General features: G+C 40.9%; 1 protein-coding gene across 2 annotated transcripts in view; it reads right to left on the bottom strand.

Annotated features, from left to right (window-relative positions):
• Positions 1-10,087, bottom strand: part of RBL1 (RB transcriptional corepressor like 1) — a 57,252-nt gene extending 47,165 nt beyond the window's left edge. The window contains exons 1-2 of one of the 2 annotated variants that reach the window (XM_045804566.2): positions 9,649-10,087; positions 6,213-6,346 (exon numbers count right to left, since the gene is read on the bottom strand). In XM_045804566.2, the coding sequence (XP_045660522.1) occupies positions 6,213-6,346; positions 9,649-9,804 (290 nt within the window). In that variant the 5' untranslated portion in view covers positions 9,805-10,087. The remainder of the gene's footprint in view (positions 1-6,212; positions 6,347-9,648) is intronic. The other variant, XM_045804567.2, reaches the window with a different exon arrangement.
• Between the last annotated feature and the right edge of the window lie 4,474 nt (positions 10,088-14,561).

Raw genomic sequence — 14,561 nt, 5'->3', positions numbered from 1 at the left:
GTAAATGTCAACAGATTGAGTTCACAAAATTAGTTTGAGGACAGAAAGAATATCCCAAGTAGTGGATTGTGGAAGTTGATCACAAAGCACCAGACAGTTACATATAGTTTAGGAATAAAATTCAAGTGTTTGTGTTCCAATATGTGGTTCCACCACCAAATATAAATGAAGAAGGTATTGCATACCCAGAAAATCACTTAATGGATTATTATTCCATCTTCCTGGCTTATTCAATTATGTGTACATTTTTAATGTCCCCATGTTAGTATGGTCTTAGATTGAAAATCTGTAGTGTTAAAGTCCATTTAAGTGTCTAGCATTATATACAGAATAATTTTTTTTTTTTAAGATTTCATTTTTAGTAATGTCTATATCCAACCTGGGGCTCAAACTTACAAATCTGAGATCAAGAATCACATGCTTTACTGACTGAACCGGCCAGGTGCCCCAGAATGATACTTTTTAAAAAAAGGTGATGGAAGACATTGTCAGCTAATTATACATAGGTATTCAAACTCAAGCTATGCTGACTGAAATCTGAGAATCTAAGAGTCTCTTTAAAAGATTCTTATCAATAACAGCATCAAGAATTTTTTTGCCAGATTACTAAATATTTATTTTGGCTAACAAGTTACAGTCCCTTATAGGAGACTTTGTTTTGGAGGCAGGATGACCAGCATGTGAAATTCTTTCTTTTGTTTGAGGAATTCCCCAATTTTGTGTCTTGCTCTCTACTAGATCGATTAGCTTCACTGAAGTTAGGGTGAAAGCATAAAACCTGAGGTCCTTGATTTTTGTTTGGGATTTTGAATCTGGAGCTGGTGGTGCAGAGAACTGAGCAAGTGATAAATTCTTATAGCACGATCAACAGCAATATTCAGCTGTTAGGGACAAATACAGTGGCAATGTCCAGGGATGGCACTGCTGGCCATGTAAGTCGTGTCCTTGTTAGGTGAATTCTTGTGATATGCTTTTTGGCTCTAGCCAGACTCATTTTGTTCTTGGACGTTTTCCAAGTCTGTTTTCTCAAGTCATCCTAAAGACTTTGTCAGGTATTCAATATCCTTTCAGTAAATTTCTTTTCTCTTTAAGTTAGCCAAAGTTGGTAGATGGTATCTGTTTTTTATGAACAAGACGCTTGACTAATACATCCCCATATAAATCCATTGTATTTACTGCTATTCCTAGAATGGCTGTTCTAAACTGGAACAAAGTACATCAGAATGTTTGGAAACAAATAAACTTATTAACTATGAGTATGATTTTTTAAAGTAAAATAAGAAGCAAAGTAAACTTCATAGCTTTCAAAACAATTGTTAGTTGGAATTCTGTTGTAAAGAATACATTACGCCAGGGCACCTGGGTGGCTCATCGGTTAACCATCTGCCTTTGGCTCAGGTCATGATCTCAGGGTCCTGGGATGGAGCCCCACGTCGGGCTCCCTGCTTGGTGGAGAGCGTGCTCCTCCCTCTCCTTCTGTCCCTGCCAACCACCCCCCCACTCGTGCTCTCTCGCTATCTCAAATAAGCAAATAAAATCTTAAAAAAAAATACAATACTCCAATAAGCACATGAAAAGAAGCTCCATATCATTGGCTATTGGGGAAATACAAGATACCATTTCATGCCCACTAAAATGGCCATAATAAAAAAGACAGATAATAACAATAGTATTGGCAAGGATATGGGTAAAATGGAACCCTCAAACTCTGCTGGTGGGAATGTAAACTCGTGTAGTCCCTTTGGAAAACAATTTGACAGTTCCTCAAAAGATTATACATAGAGTTCCCATATGGCCCAACAATTCCACTTGTACATATATATCCAAGAGAAATGAAAATATATGTCTACACAAAAACTTGTACACAAATGTTCATAGCAGGATTATTCATAATAGCCAAAAGGTGGAAACAACTCAAGTATCCATCAACTAAGAAGTGGATAAACAAAATGCGGTATATCCACGCAATGGAATATTATTCAGCCATAAGAAGGAATAAAGTACTGATACATGCCAAGGGCTAGGAGGGAGAAGGAAGCTATTGTTTAATTGTTATGAAGTTTCAATTTGGGAAGCTGAAAAAATTCTGGAGATGGATGGTGGTGATGGCTGCACAACAATGTAAATGTATTTAATGTCACTGAACTGTACACTTAAAATCAGTTAGATGGTAAATTTTATGTATATATGTTGTTTAAAGATTCATTTATTCATTTACATACATATGTATCTATATATATATATAGAGAGAGAGTGTGCAGGTGGGGGGAGGGGCAGTAAGAGAGAAGCACTCTTACTGCTGAGCTGGGAACCTGACATGGGGCCAGATCCCAGAACTCAGAGGTCACGACCTGAGCCGAAATCAAGAGTCGGACACCCAACTAACTGAGTCACCCAGGTGCCCCTATGTTAGGTATATTTTACCACACACACACACCCTGAAAACAAATATAGAGTAGGGATGGTAAATATGGGGCATATATCCCAATAGCAGCATACTACTGAATTTTAATGGTGCTCAAGATAAAAAAGAAAATTACTTTGTAAAATTTAGTATCATGAATGTTCCAATTAAAATGTATGAAAAATAATTTTTCATGAATGAAATATTCATTCAGGTTCTACTGTAATATGAAAATAATGAATGAATGAATGTCACCTTGATTTAAATCATGTTACTGAAACACTTGTGGAAAATGTGGAAAAATTACTTCTCAATACTTAAACAATGAAATGCAGACAACTTCTTTATTAAAAATTCAAACTGCACAATAGATACTACTTTTTAATACTACACTTAACAGCAAAAGAAATTTTTAGTTGAAACTTTTTTTTTTTTTTTAAAGATTTTATTTATTTATTCGACAGAGAGACAGCCAGCAAGAGAGGGAACACAAGCAGGGGGAGTGGGAGAGGAAGAAGCAGGCTCATTGCGGAGGAGCCTGATGTGGGGCTCGATTCCATAACGCCAGGATCACGCCCTGAGCCCAAGGCAGACGCTTAACCGCTGTGCCACCCAGGCGCCCCGAAATTTTTTTTTTAAAGATTTTATTTGTCAGAGAGAGAGAGCGCACAAGCAGGGAGAGCGGCAGGCAGAGCAGGCAGAGGGAGAAACAGACTCCCCACCAAGCAAGGAGCCCAATGCGGGACTCGATCCCAGGACACTGGAATCATGACCTGAGCCGAAGGCAGACGCTTAACCAACTGAGCCACCCAGGTGCCCCAGCTGAAATTTATTTTTAAGCTGGAAGTTGCTTTGTTTTTTTTTTTTTTTTCACAAACTGAAGCTGAATATAAATACAGTTCAAAACAGACAACCTAATATTTATGGATAGATACATATATAATACAGCATGGATTTGGGACGCTCTGCCACTTGCTAGGTATATAACCTTTGGGAAGTAATTTAAGCTCTAGGTGATTAGAGGTTTCCTTATCTATAAAATGAGATTTATTTCATGGGATTAACTGTGAGGATTAAATGTATAAAGACATGCAAACCCTTAGCACACAGTAAGTGCCTACCACACAGGTAAATACTCAATAAAAATCTGCTAGTTTTACATGTACATCTATAATCTGCACTTATACAGTATTTTGCAGTATGATTTATTAGCAATATTTGATGGGTATTTTCCCCTATCTTTAAAGATCTTAAATAATCATTTAAAATTATACTTAAAGTTGAAATTTTACAAACAGTCCAAATTATTATAAATCAATGAAAATAACAACATCACTGCAATTCTTTTTTATCTGTCTGACTGAACATGATGATACTGGTCTATGTTCTTTTAGTAGTTAAGAATCTGACACCTAAAAAAAAATTTGTATCAACTTACATTTAAAAAATACATCATCTTTTGACCCATCCCTACACTTTTAGGAATTTATCTGAAATACATTTCACAATGATCTGTCTGTAATCACAGAGAAATGGATATAATCTAAATGGTCATCAATAAGGGGTTAGCTAAATATATGAAACATCCTTATATCCTTATATCTTAAGTCCTAGAGTGAGGAAGAGCTACTTATGGTGATGTAGAAGAATTAATATAAAGTAAGAAAAGCAACTACAAAACAATACATATAGTATGATCTCATTTATGTTTTAAAAACAACTAGAACACTGAAAAACAGATTTTTTTTTTCTGTTTAACAATTTATTGGGGTGCCTGGCTGGCTTAGTCGGTGGAGCCTGTAACTCCTGATCTCAGGGTTGTGAGTTCAAGCCCTACATTGGGTGTGGAGCCTACTTAAAAAAGAAATATTCACAGTAAATTGTTTAAGTGGTTAATTCTGGGGAGGGAAAAAGAAAGGGACAGCTTTATACTTTCAAACACTCTGTATGATTTGAAAGTTTGTGAACCTTTTTAAAAATTATGATAAAAGTATATATAACATGGGGCGCCTGGGTGGCGCAGTCGTTGGGTGTCTGCCTTCAGCTCAGGGCGTGATCCTGGCATTCTGGGATGGAGCCCCACATCAGGCTCCTCCCCTGGGAGCCTGCTTCTTCCTCTCCCACTCCCCCTGCCTGTGTTCCCTCTCTCGCTGGCTGTCTCTCTCTGTCAAATAAAGAAATAAATAAATCTTAAAAAAAAAAAGTATATATAACATAAAATTTACTATTTTAACCATTTTTAAGTGTACAGTTAAGTGGTATTAACTACATTCCCATTATGCAATCATCACCACCATCCATTTCCAGAATGTTTCATTATTTGAAATTTTTATCATGCACTTATATTGCTCCAAATTTTAAGTTACTCTTTTTTTGTTCAGTTTCCCCAACAACCTAATATTATAAAGATCTTAAAAATTTTATATGGTCAATGATGAGACACACTGACAGAAAAAAGTCGGATTATTTTATACTACAATGAAGAGGGAGGTTTTGCTCAATTAAAAAACTACCTGAACTCCATCAATCTTAATTACCCTTCCATTTTATTTTTATCATCAATGACAAAAACTGATACTTATTAAAGTCTGAAAAATTGTCTTGAATGTATTATTTTTCCACTTATGCAAACTAAAATTGTTCTGAGATATTTTTTTTTTTTTAATTTAACATGAACTGAAACTTAATTGCTCTCCCTCGATAGGTCTTTTAAAGTTTGTTTGTCTTCCATGCTGGCAACCCAGGACAGCAAACAGACAACAACCTCAAAGAGTTTTGTCATGGGTGAAAAATCTAGAAACAGAGAACATTACTACCTATCCAAATCTGGATCACTCCATTTCTTTTGTTTTGTATCCAGGCAAATAGTTCCATATGATTAATACTAGAGAAAGTAAAAGCTATTGCTAAGACCCACTGATTGCTTATTTGTTGCATGGTAAAAAAATTATACAGTAGAAAAACAGGACAACACATTGAGCAGATAATCAGAATTAACACAAGTGAAGCATATGGATATGGTGCCTCCAGATGTGATACAGTGAGGACACAAAATTATTTATGCAGTTTTCTACCTGGGGATGTATAACCTGCTTCTAATCATAAGAAAACATGAGACAAATCCAAAATGAGGAGTAATCTATTAAAAAGGGGGTTGGGGGTATTTGTGGACTATATTCTTGCTGTGGAAATATTCCTGATTAAAGGAAACTAAATAGATAAGTGAATGTAGTACCTAATCCTAGACTGGAATATTCTTTCAAAAAAATTGCTATAAAGAACATTATTGGATCAACTAATAAAATTAGAATAGAGATGACAGATTAAATTATTGTATCAATATTAACTTTACTGAAGTTGATAACTGTGGTAGTTATCTAAATATACAATGAAGTATTTAGGGGTAAAGGGCTATAATGCATGCTTACTTTGAAATGGTTGAGGAAAAAATCTTATTTGAGAAAGATCCAATGACAAAGCAAATGGAGTAAAGTGTCAATAATAGGTGAATTTGAGTCAAGGGTATATGGGTGTTCTTCGAGCTTTCTTATTTTTGCAACTTTTCTAAAAGCTTGAAATTGTTTCCAAATTAAAAAAAAATAATGAAAAAATTATAGATTAAAAAGATTAGTAGAGGCCTCTGGCTGAAGTCAGAATTTGAGGAAGAAAGCAATGGAAGAATATGAGAATTGGAAAAGGATGCTTATAGGACAATAAACTTAAAATGGAATAGAGTTACACAGAAATTAAATTCTAAAAGTAAATTTAGGACTTATAAAACAGTGTTTGAAAAATCATAGTGCTTTACCTTAGTTTAGCTGAACGCAGTATTCTGGTAAGTGAAACACAATTTCCTTCCATGATACCCTTCCCAACAGTGGGAATAATGCTTTTGCGGCATGCAACATATAATGAACATGCCAACCAGTGTATAACTTCTCCCTGGCAGGCAAAAGACAAACAGCAAAATGAATATATTATATTAAAATGCTTGAGTTATAGAACCAGAAAAGATCTTAGAACTATCTGGTCTTACTTTCATTATGTATTTAACAGGCCAGAGCGGTGAAGATATTTGCCCAAGGTCACAAAGCTTAGTTTTGCATTGATGAGCATAAAACTCCTTATTCTCAGTCCTGTGTAAGATGTTAAATCAGCATTAATCTAAAAATAGATCTCTCACCTACACCCCAAATCTAGTATTATTGAAAGAGCTCTCTTAAAATTTCTCAGCATTAGCTTTCTCGATTTGAAAACACCAGTCATGATCTTGATGATGATTAAGTTCCTTTCCACCGTTTTAGTTTTATGTTTCTCTTTTAACCAGTTTGGCAGAGAAAGGAAAGAACAGAGTAGAAAGTTGGCAAGGGAGTCACACATAAAAAGTTCATATCTATCTTGCACAACATAAAGAAGACCGCCATTTTTGTGAGGTAAAAAATTGGGGAATTATTTACCCAATCTTTAAAATAGTAAGTCAGTCTATTTTAGCAGGTATCTCAATTTACAACGGTATAAAAAGGTGACATTTGCGAACTCAACACTTGTCTGCTTTATTATTTTTTTAAAATTTTATTTATTTATTTGAGAGAGAGCGAGCGAGCAGGAGCAGGCAGAGGAGCAGAGGGAGAAGCAGCCTCCCCACTGAGCAGGGAGCCCGACATGGGGGCTCAATCCCAGGACCCTGAGATCAGGACCTGAACCGAAGGTAGACACTTAACCCAGTGAGCCACCCAGGTGCCCCATAATTGTTTGCTTTAGACTTGCGATATCTCCAGGCTAGAATCACTTCATGACTTTACCACTGAACTACATATGTAATTTAAGGATTAAGAATTAGCTGCAGAGCCTTTTTAAGACCAGTCTCTAAAAGAATAAAGACACTGAAAGATTTCTTGTAATAATCCAAAAGGGAAGGACAGAAATGGGTGGCCACCAATAGAATTAAAACCCAGTGTTACTACCCTAATGTAGGGAGAAGTCTTATTTGCTCAAGGTATTAAATGAGGCATGTAAGCTTGTGGTTGAATATTTTTAGAAACCTTGATTAATGAATTTTGGGGAATAGCATCCAAGTATTAGAGAGCCACTGGATACAGGTTCCTAGATGAAAATACCATTAAGATAGAGAAAATTTAAGTACTGGTATTTTTGCTTTTTTTTCCTAAAAAAAAAAAAGTCAACTATATTATTTATTTTAATTCTTTGATGCCAGACCTTAGAAATACAAAGATGGTTTCTGACCTCATGTAATTCGAAATCTACAGTGAAGAAAAGGAACAAATAATGGTTATCTTTACTTCGTGAGATATATGCTATAAGAATTGAAGATAAAGTGTGAGAGAATATAGTAGAGTAACCGATTTTGAGTAAAGGTCAAAGGATTCAGAGAGGGAGACTTAAAATTGGGGGAAATATTAGTGGGAGCTTGTCAGGTATACTGACAGGGGTAGGAGCTGGGGAGAGGGCTTCTTAAGAAAGAGCAGATATATGAAAATACCTACTCCAAGAGTCTTTCACCAAAAACAAACAAAAGAAAAAAAAAAAGAGGAGGAGGAAAATAAAAGACTCGGGACAGAATAAACAGTCACCAAATCTTAATTCAGACATCTGTGCTTTTTAAATGAGACACTTAAGATGTCCTGATCAACTCCACCTAGTTGACTCAGTTCTTGAAACTTAGTTCTTCAATCTGCCTGTTGTAGGGAGGGAAAAGTTTCCAGACAGAGGGAATGGCATGGAGAAAACATGCAAATGGGAAGAAACTTGGTATATTCAAGAATTTGAGGGGTGCCTGGGTGGGGCAGTTGGTTGAGCACCTGACTTTTGGTTTTCCCTCAGGTCATGATCTCAGGGCCCTAGGATCAAGTCCTGTATCCAGCTAACAGCACAGTCAGCTTGAGACTTTCTCTCTACCCCTCCCCGCTTCTGCGCTCTTTTTTCTCTCTAAACAGATAAAGCTTAAAAACATTTTTTTAAGAGGTGCCTAGTTTAATGCCTTCAATACACTTTGCACTCAGTAAATGTTTATTCAATTACAGATCAAAGAAGGACTTGGAAAGTCAGAAACGCCTTCTCAGGCTTTTAAAAATTAGTTTGTTTTCACTGAGTGGCCATAATTCATAATCTCCTTACTTTCTTATTGTTCCTTCAGCTTTCCAGTCCTAACACCCATGGGTGCAGGTCACTGTCCTTTATCCAGTCTACCCAGTCCTACCCCAGAGACATCTAAGAGCGTCTCTTAGGTTTTTCCCCCTCAACACTCAACTCCAAATATCCAACTACATGCCTCTGAACCAGCAATTAATTATTTCACCGGGTGGTGAGTCGGTGAGTCCAGGCCTCTTGTATCATGCAGGAAAGCCTCTGAATTTAATGCTACTAGAGTAGGATGTTGAAATACATCCCATCGCAATGCTACCTCTACACTGGATTCCTATAATAATTAGCAGAATGACCCTGGGCAGCAGTCCTCTGGGCCTTGATATTACTACCCGAAGAGCGGGTATAATACTGCCCTGCCACGTTCACAAGGCTGCTGGGAGGACTCCATGCGAGAATGGTGGGGGAAAAAATCCAGTAATGACGGTCTACACTTATTTTATTCAGAGCCAGGCGCTGCGCTAAGCATCAGGATACCGACACGGGAGGAGGCTGGGCCTGAGCCCCACTTGCGGATGGCTTTCATCAAAGCGAGCAGCCCACACCTCCGCCCGCCGGGGTGCAGGATGGAGCGGTTCGAAGGCTGGGACTCCTCGGCCCAGCTCCAACACTAACCGCGCGCCCTCGGGCACGTAGCTTAGACGCTCCCGTGGAACGGCGATCACAGCTCGAGTTCCCAGGGTTGTGGCGTGAACGGAGTGAGATGACATATTTAAAGGGCTGGGCGGTGGTGTCGGCACTACAATTCACATTCCGGCATTTGGTTTTTTAATAGATTTACGGGCGCTATCGTGACGTCTGCGGCGCTCGGCGGGAAGCTGGTCTGGAGTCTAGGGGACCCCTTTGGGACGTGCGACCGCGGACAAGCCGCTCCTCTTCCGGACTTCGGTTTCCCGCCTCAGAAAGAAAATGGATAGATGGGTCTACACCCGCCCTTCCAGCTCCGCACTCGGCGGTACCCGGCGGGGCAGCGACCCTTCCCGGTGGGGAAACTCCCACCGCCCCACAGGGTGGGGTAGGGGCGGGGCGGGGGTGGGGCCTGGCGGGGGTCCGGTCCGGCCGTCCCACCTGCCGCCGCTCACCTCTAGGCTGTAGTTGCCCCGGATGGCGGTGAAGTCGTCCAGGGCTTCGGCCGCACTCCCCTCGTCCAGGTTCAGCTCCTGGCACAGGGCCTGCAGCGCCTCCCCGGCCGCAGCGACCACCGCTGCCCCCTCAGCGTGGGGCTCGTCCTCGAACATCCCCTCAGGCCCCGATCGCAGCCCCCCGGCGCCTTTCTCCCTCTTGGGCGCGTTACCCACAACCACCCGCGCCAAAGCGCGCGAAAGTCGGTGGGTTCAGAGCGACGTCTCTCCAACAGTCTGCATCCGCGTTTCTCCTCAAAAAAGTCCGTTTCTCCTCCGGGGCACTCAGTGGTCTCTCTCTGGAACTGTGATAAGAAGATGTACCTCGGTTCGAGAAAAAAACCTGGGCTTGGTCCTTGGCGGGCAGCGATGGGCACATCCAGCGGAGTAAGTTCGTGCGGAGGGATCGGCAGCCGCGCGCAGAGTCTGCTGGGAATTGTAGTCCATATCCTGTCTTGAGGCCCGCGGCGCCGACTTGGTCTCACCAGCTCTGAGGCTTGGGCGGGCTCCGTATTGCGACGTGTCCTCGGTGTAATCTTAGGGAGAAGCCTCCTCTGTATCACTAACCCATTGGCCTTGGTTTGTCACAGCCCCACCAAACATAGTCTGACTGAGACTTGCCCCTTGAATTAGGAGACGGAGGCAGGAACAGAAAAAAGTGGTTCTGTGACAGTGGGAGGCCTCAGGACTCTGTCCCTGCGCCCAGGGAGTGGTTTGTTGAACGATTGAAGGGCTGGCGAGGCAAACCAGGCTTGACTTAGGCAGAAAGCTCTGCAGTAACCAGCTCGCTGGAGCCTGGGAACCGTCGTGGGAAACACCATCATTCCAGGCTTGGGAATGGCTGGAATACAAGTCCGAAGGCGTGGAACTGGTCTCCAAGCCTACCCTTCTGCTCCACTGAAACCCCTTCTCGGGAAGAGCCAGAGTGATCCAGAATATGTCACTACTTCGCTCAAAATCTTTTGGTAGATTCCTCTTACCCTTAAGATTGTATCCAAACTCCTTTTGATGGCCCACAGGGCCTCTGTGATCTGGCCTCACCTCATTGCCCCCACCCAAGTGTATAATAAGGTGCAGCCTCACTGCTTTGTTCTGGAACCTTGAAAATGCCAAGCTGCCAAGCTAGTTCTTGCCTCAGGGCCTTTCTCACATCCTATACCAGGTCTTTGCTTGTCTGTCTCCTCCTTGTCATTCGAGTTCAACTAAGTGTTACCTTCTCAGGCCCTTCCTGAGCACTAAAGTAGCTGACCCACCCCCCTAACACCCCATTTCATTGTCTTCATAGCCCCATATCACTATCTGAAATTATCTTGTTTATTCACTGGCTCTTCTTACTAAAATGTGAGTTGCATGAGGGCAGGGGCCTTTTTTTTCCTTTGCACTGTATTACAAAGTTTAGATTAGTGCCTGGTTCATAGTTGGCACTCAGTACTTGACAACGTATGCTTGAAAAGTTACAAAGAGCCCACTGATGCTTGGATGAGGGAAGGAGTCACCGGAGATGAAAATGGGAGACAGGTCAAGGGAGGTTGCAAAGGACTTTATATGCCCCACTAAAAGCCTAAACATTATCAATGGGGGTTTTAATGAAAGGAGGTGATGATGAATGACCAATAATGTTCTGGGAAGGTCCGTCTGGCTACAGTGGGACACGCAGATTGGATGGGGTAGAGCCTAGAGATATGGAGATTGTAGGGGCTGGTCCTGCATTGAAAGGAGCCAGTCTGGAGGGAAGTCTCTTAGAACTGGATGGGGCACTGCTAGAGAGGGAAGAGTCCCCATTAACAGAAGTTTCCATCTAGGTCAAGAGGGTGAAAGGTGATGCTGTTAACTAGAATGGGAGTAGAAGCAGAAGGATGAGATCAGTTCTAGAGCAGTTGTGTTTGGGATGCCTGCAGGAAGTTTAAGAGGAGACTGCTGGATCCTGGAAGGTAGCCCCTCTCCCCTCTCTCCTGGCAATTTCCCAGTCTTCTACACTGTCCACACTTGGAGAGGGGTGGGACTTGGGAACCAGCTGCAAGCTGGGTCTCAAATGAGTAGACTCAAATTCTTCTCACCCTCCAAACTCAAAATCAAACTGAAACACCCATGTGGCACTTCCAACTCTTTTTCATTCTAGAAGCTACTACTGCAACTGACTTTAGGACTATCTCATTATTCTCTGGAGGAGATGTTGGCACCTAGTGTCTGCACAGAGACTCTCCTCCCATTAGTTTTTATTTACTTAGAGGATTGGTATGGGTAGTTGAGGGGAGGTCTATCTCCCGTGCCAAGGGGTCTGTAACAGGGTTTATCATCCTTCCTCCTAACTTGTTTTCCTGTCAGCAAAGAAATGTCAGGATTAGTGGAGATAACATGGATGAAGTCCCTCTTGTAGTGGCGCATTTGTTTTCTAATTAACCTGTGCTTATTTGAGAGAGAGCTTCAGAGGTAGGGACAGTCCGGACATGAGGATTTGGGAATATTCAGGCAATACCTCAGGTTAAGAGGTCAGGGAGGGAGTGTGTTGCCATAAGGAGAACTCAAGGGGAGAACCTTTAGAAACACCTACATTTCAGAGATGGGCAGAATTTGAGGAATGAATGAATGAAACTGTCCACACAGGTATAAAAATAAAGAAGTGGTATCTCAGAGGCCGGGAAAGAAGTACTTCACAGAGCCCAAAACTGCATAGAATTCAAATCGAGTTCAAAGAAGACCTCATATATTATCATTCATATGTTTTTAGTGACATTTGCCAGAGCAGTTTTCTGTAGCATGGTGGGAATGAAAGCCAGATTACTGTGGCTGAGGGGCTAACGGGAGGAAGGTCAGAAAGTTGGAAGTAGGAAGTAAAAGCTAAGAAGTTTGGTGGTAGAGAGGAAAAAGGAAGGAAATTTTCTAACATAGGGAAACACAAGTATGTGAATAATCAGGGACAGGAACAGGCAGAGAGAGACTGAAGATAAAGAGATTTTTGATTTAGCTAGGCCCTGGAAAAGGTGGCCAAGCCAGGAATCCAGAGCCTGGCCTTCCTCTTGGTGGCTCCTGTCTGGAAGGTTATCACCTTACATCTAGATTAAGCAGAACTACTAAGTGCTCTGCTGAGTGCAAAATAGAGCAATATGCCGTAGGGAGTTGAGAGTGGTAAAGGTTTGGAACAACTGTTGAGAAATATCACTTGGTCTGTCAAATGCAAACATTATGGTCGGAATTTTTTGAGGAGAAATAGAGTAAAACTAAGTCTGCCCCATGAGATCCTGGCTTTCATAGCTGGTTCTGGACAAGATCACAAGAGTTGAGAAGTCTCAAGTTTTTTGCCTTTGCCATAACTAACCAATTTCTTTTTTTATTCAGATCCGAACTGCAGAGGGTGATTCTGACCTTGAAAAGAAACCAAGATAAAAGGAAAGAGCTCTCAGGAATTATAAACCAAACCAAACCAGAGACTCACTGCCCCATTTTTCATTTCTATAGTGGTTTGGCTTTCAGTGAGTTGAGTATATGGACTCTAGCCCATTTCTTCTTTGCTACTGGATTTGATTCTCCTGATTCTTTTCACACTTCATGCATACTAAGTCCTAAAAATCCTTCATTTCTTCATTCCACAAATGTTTACTGAATGCCTGCTATGTGCAAGATACTGATTCTTCCTTTGCTGTGATTTTCAGATCATTCAGACTTGAACTGAGGGACATTGCTGGCTTAAAAATGATCCAAGAACAAAAGAAACCCCTCTTAAATGTCATCCAGCAAACAAAAACTGAGAAACATTATACATTTTTCCTTCTCTTCAGGACTGGATCTAGGTTCTAACTTTGGATTTTCAGTAAGTCATATCATGTCTACATAAGGCCTTCCACTTTCATTTCCTATCTTTGGATTCACCTGATCTGTAACCTTTTACATCAAATCAATGACTTACTTTTATGACTTTTTCTTTTGCCATGTTGTAATTCTCAGTCTCTCCTGAATTGAATTATTAGGAACTACAGGCCTTGGCATTGAGGCCAAGATGAAAGGAAAATACTCTTATGTTCCCTTATTTCCCTTATGAAATAAAGCATTATTTAAGCAGTACCCCCCTCCCCCACACCTCTTATGGAGTGTAACTAAACTATGTCTTTGGTTTTCAATAAACAATACTGCCATAGTCACCAACCTCCCCACACCACCCGCCCCTACACCACCCCATAGTTTCCTCTTAATCACTGACTCCTCAGCTCCTTCATCCCCTACAGCTAGTCACTAAATCTTGTGGATTCCTCCTCCACCAGGTTTCTAGTTACCTTTCAACATTTTGTGTTCTCTCTTCCAATTCTTTTTTTTTTTTTTTAAGATTTTATTTATTTGACAGAGAGACAGCCAGCGAGAGAGGGAACACAAGCAGGGGGAGTGGGAGAGGAAGAAGCAGGCTCATAGCAGAAAAGCCTGATGCAGAGCTCGATCCCAGAACACCATGATCACGCCCTGAGCCGAAGGCAGACGCTTAACGACTGAGCCACCCAGGCGCCCCTCTTCCAATTCATCTTACATTTAGTTACTAGACTAGTTTTCCTCAAGCAGCATTTATATCATGTCACTTTCTTTCTTAAAACTCTTCAGGGGTTCACACTATTACAATTGAATCAGATTTAGGCAGCTCAGCATTGAGAACACGTCTGTCAGATCCAGCTTCACCTGCAAGCTTTTTTTTTCTTTCATCAGTATGCTCGCCCTACTTTTTATCAGGGTTCACGTTGGTTTTTATTTTTTTCTTATTATCCAGTGGTGTGCCCATGTAACACTAAACTGAATTTTGAATAGAAAATGAAGTATGGGTAGTGAAACATTGACTCTGCCTTTCATTTCTGATCCAGCTACATCCTAAAGGTTGTTTCTATTTTGATTCCATT

The sequence above is a fragment of the Ursus americanus genome, chromosome 22 (assembly GCF_024610735.1).
Source record: "Ursus americanus isolate L20-20 chromosome 22, mUrsAme1.1.p, whole genome shotgun sequence".
Taxonomy (NCBI): Eukaryota; Metazoa; Chordata; class Mammalia; order Carnivora; family Ursidae; genus Ursus; species Ursus americanus.
This window is presented reverse-complemented; position numbering and strand designations above follow the sequence as displayed.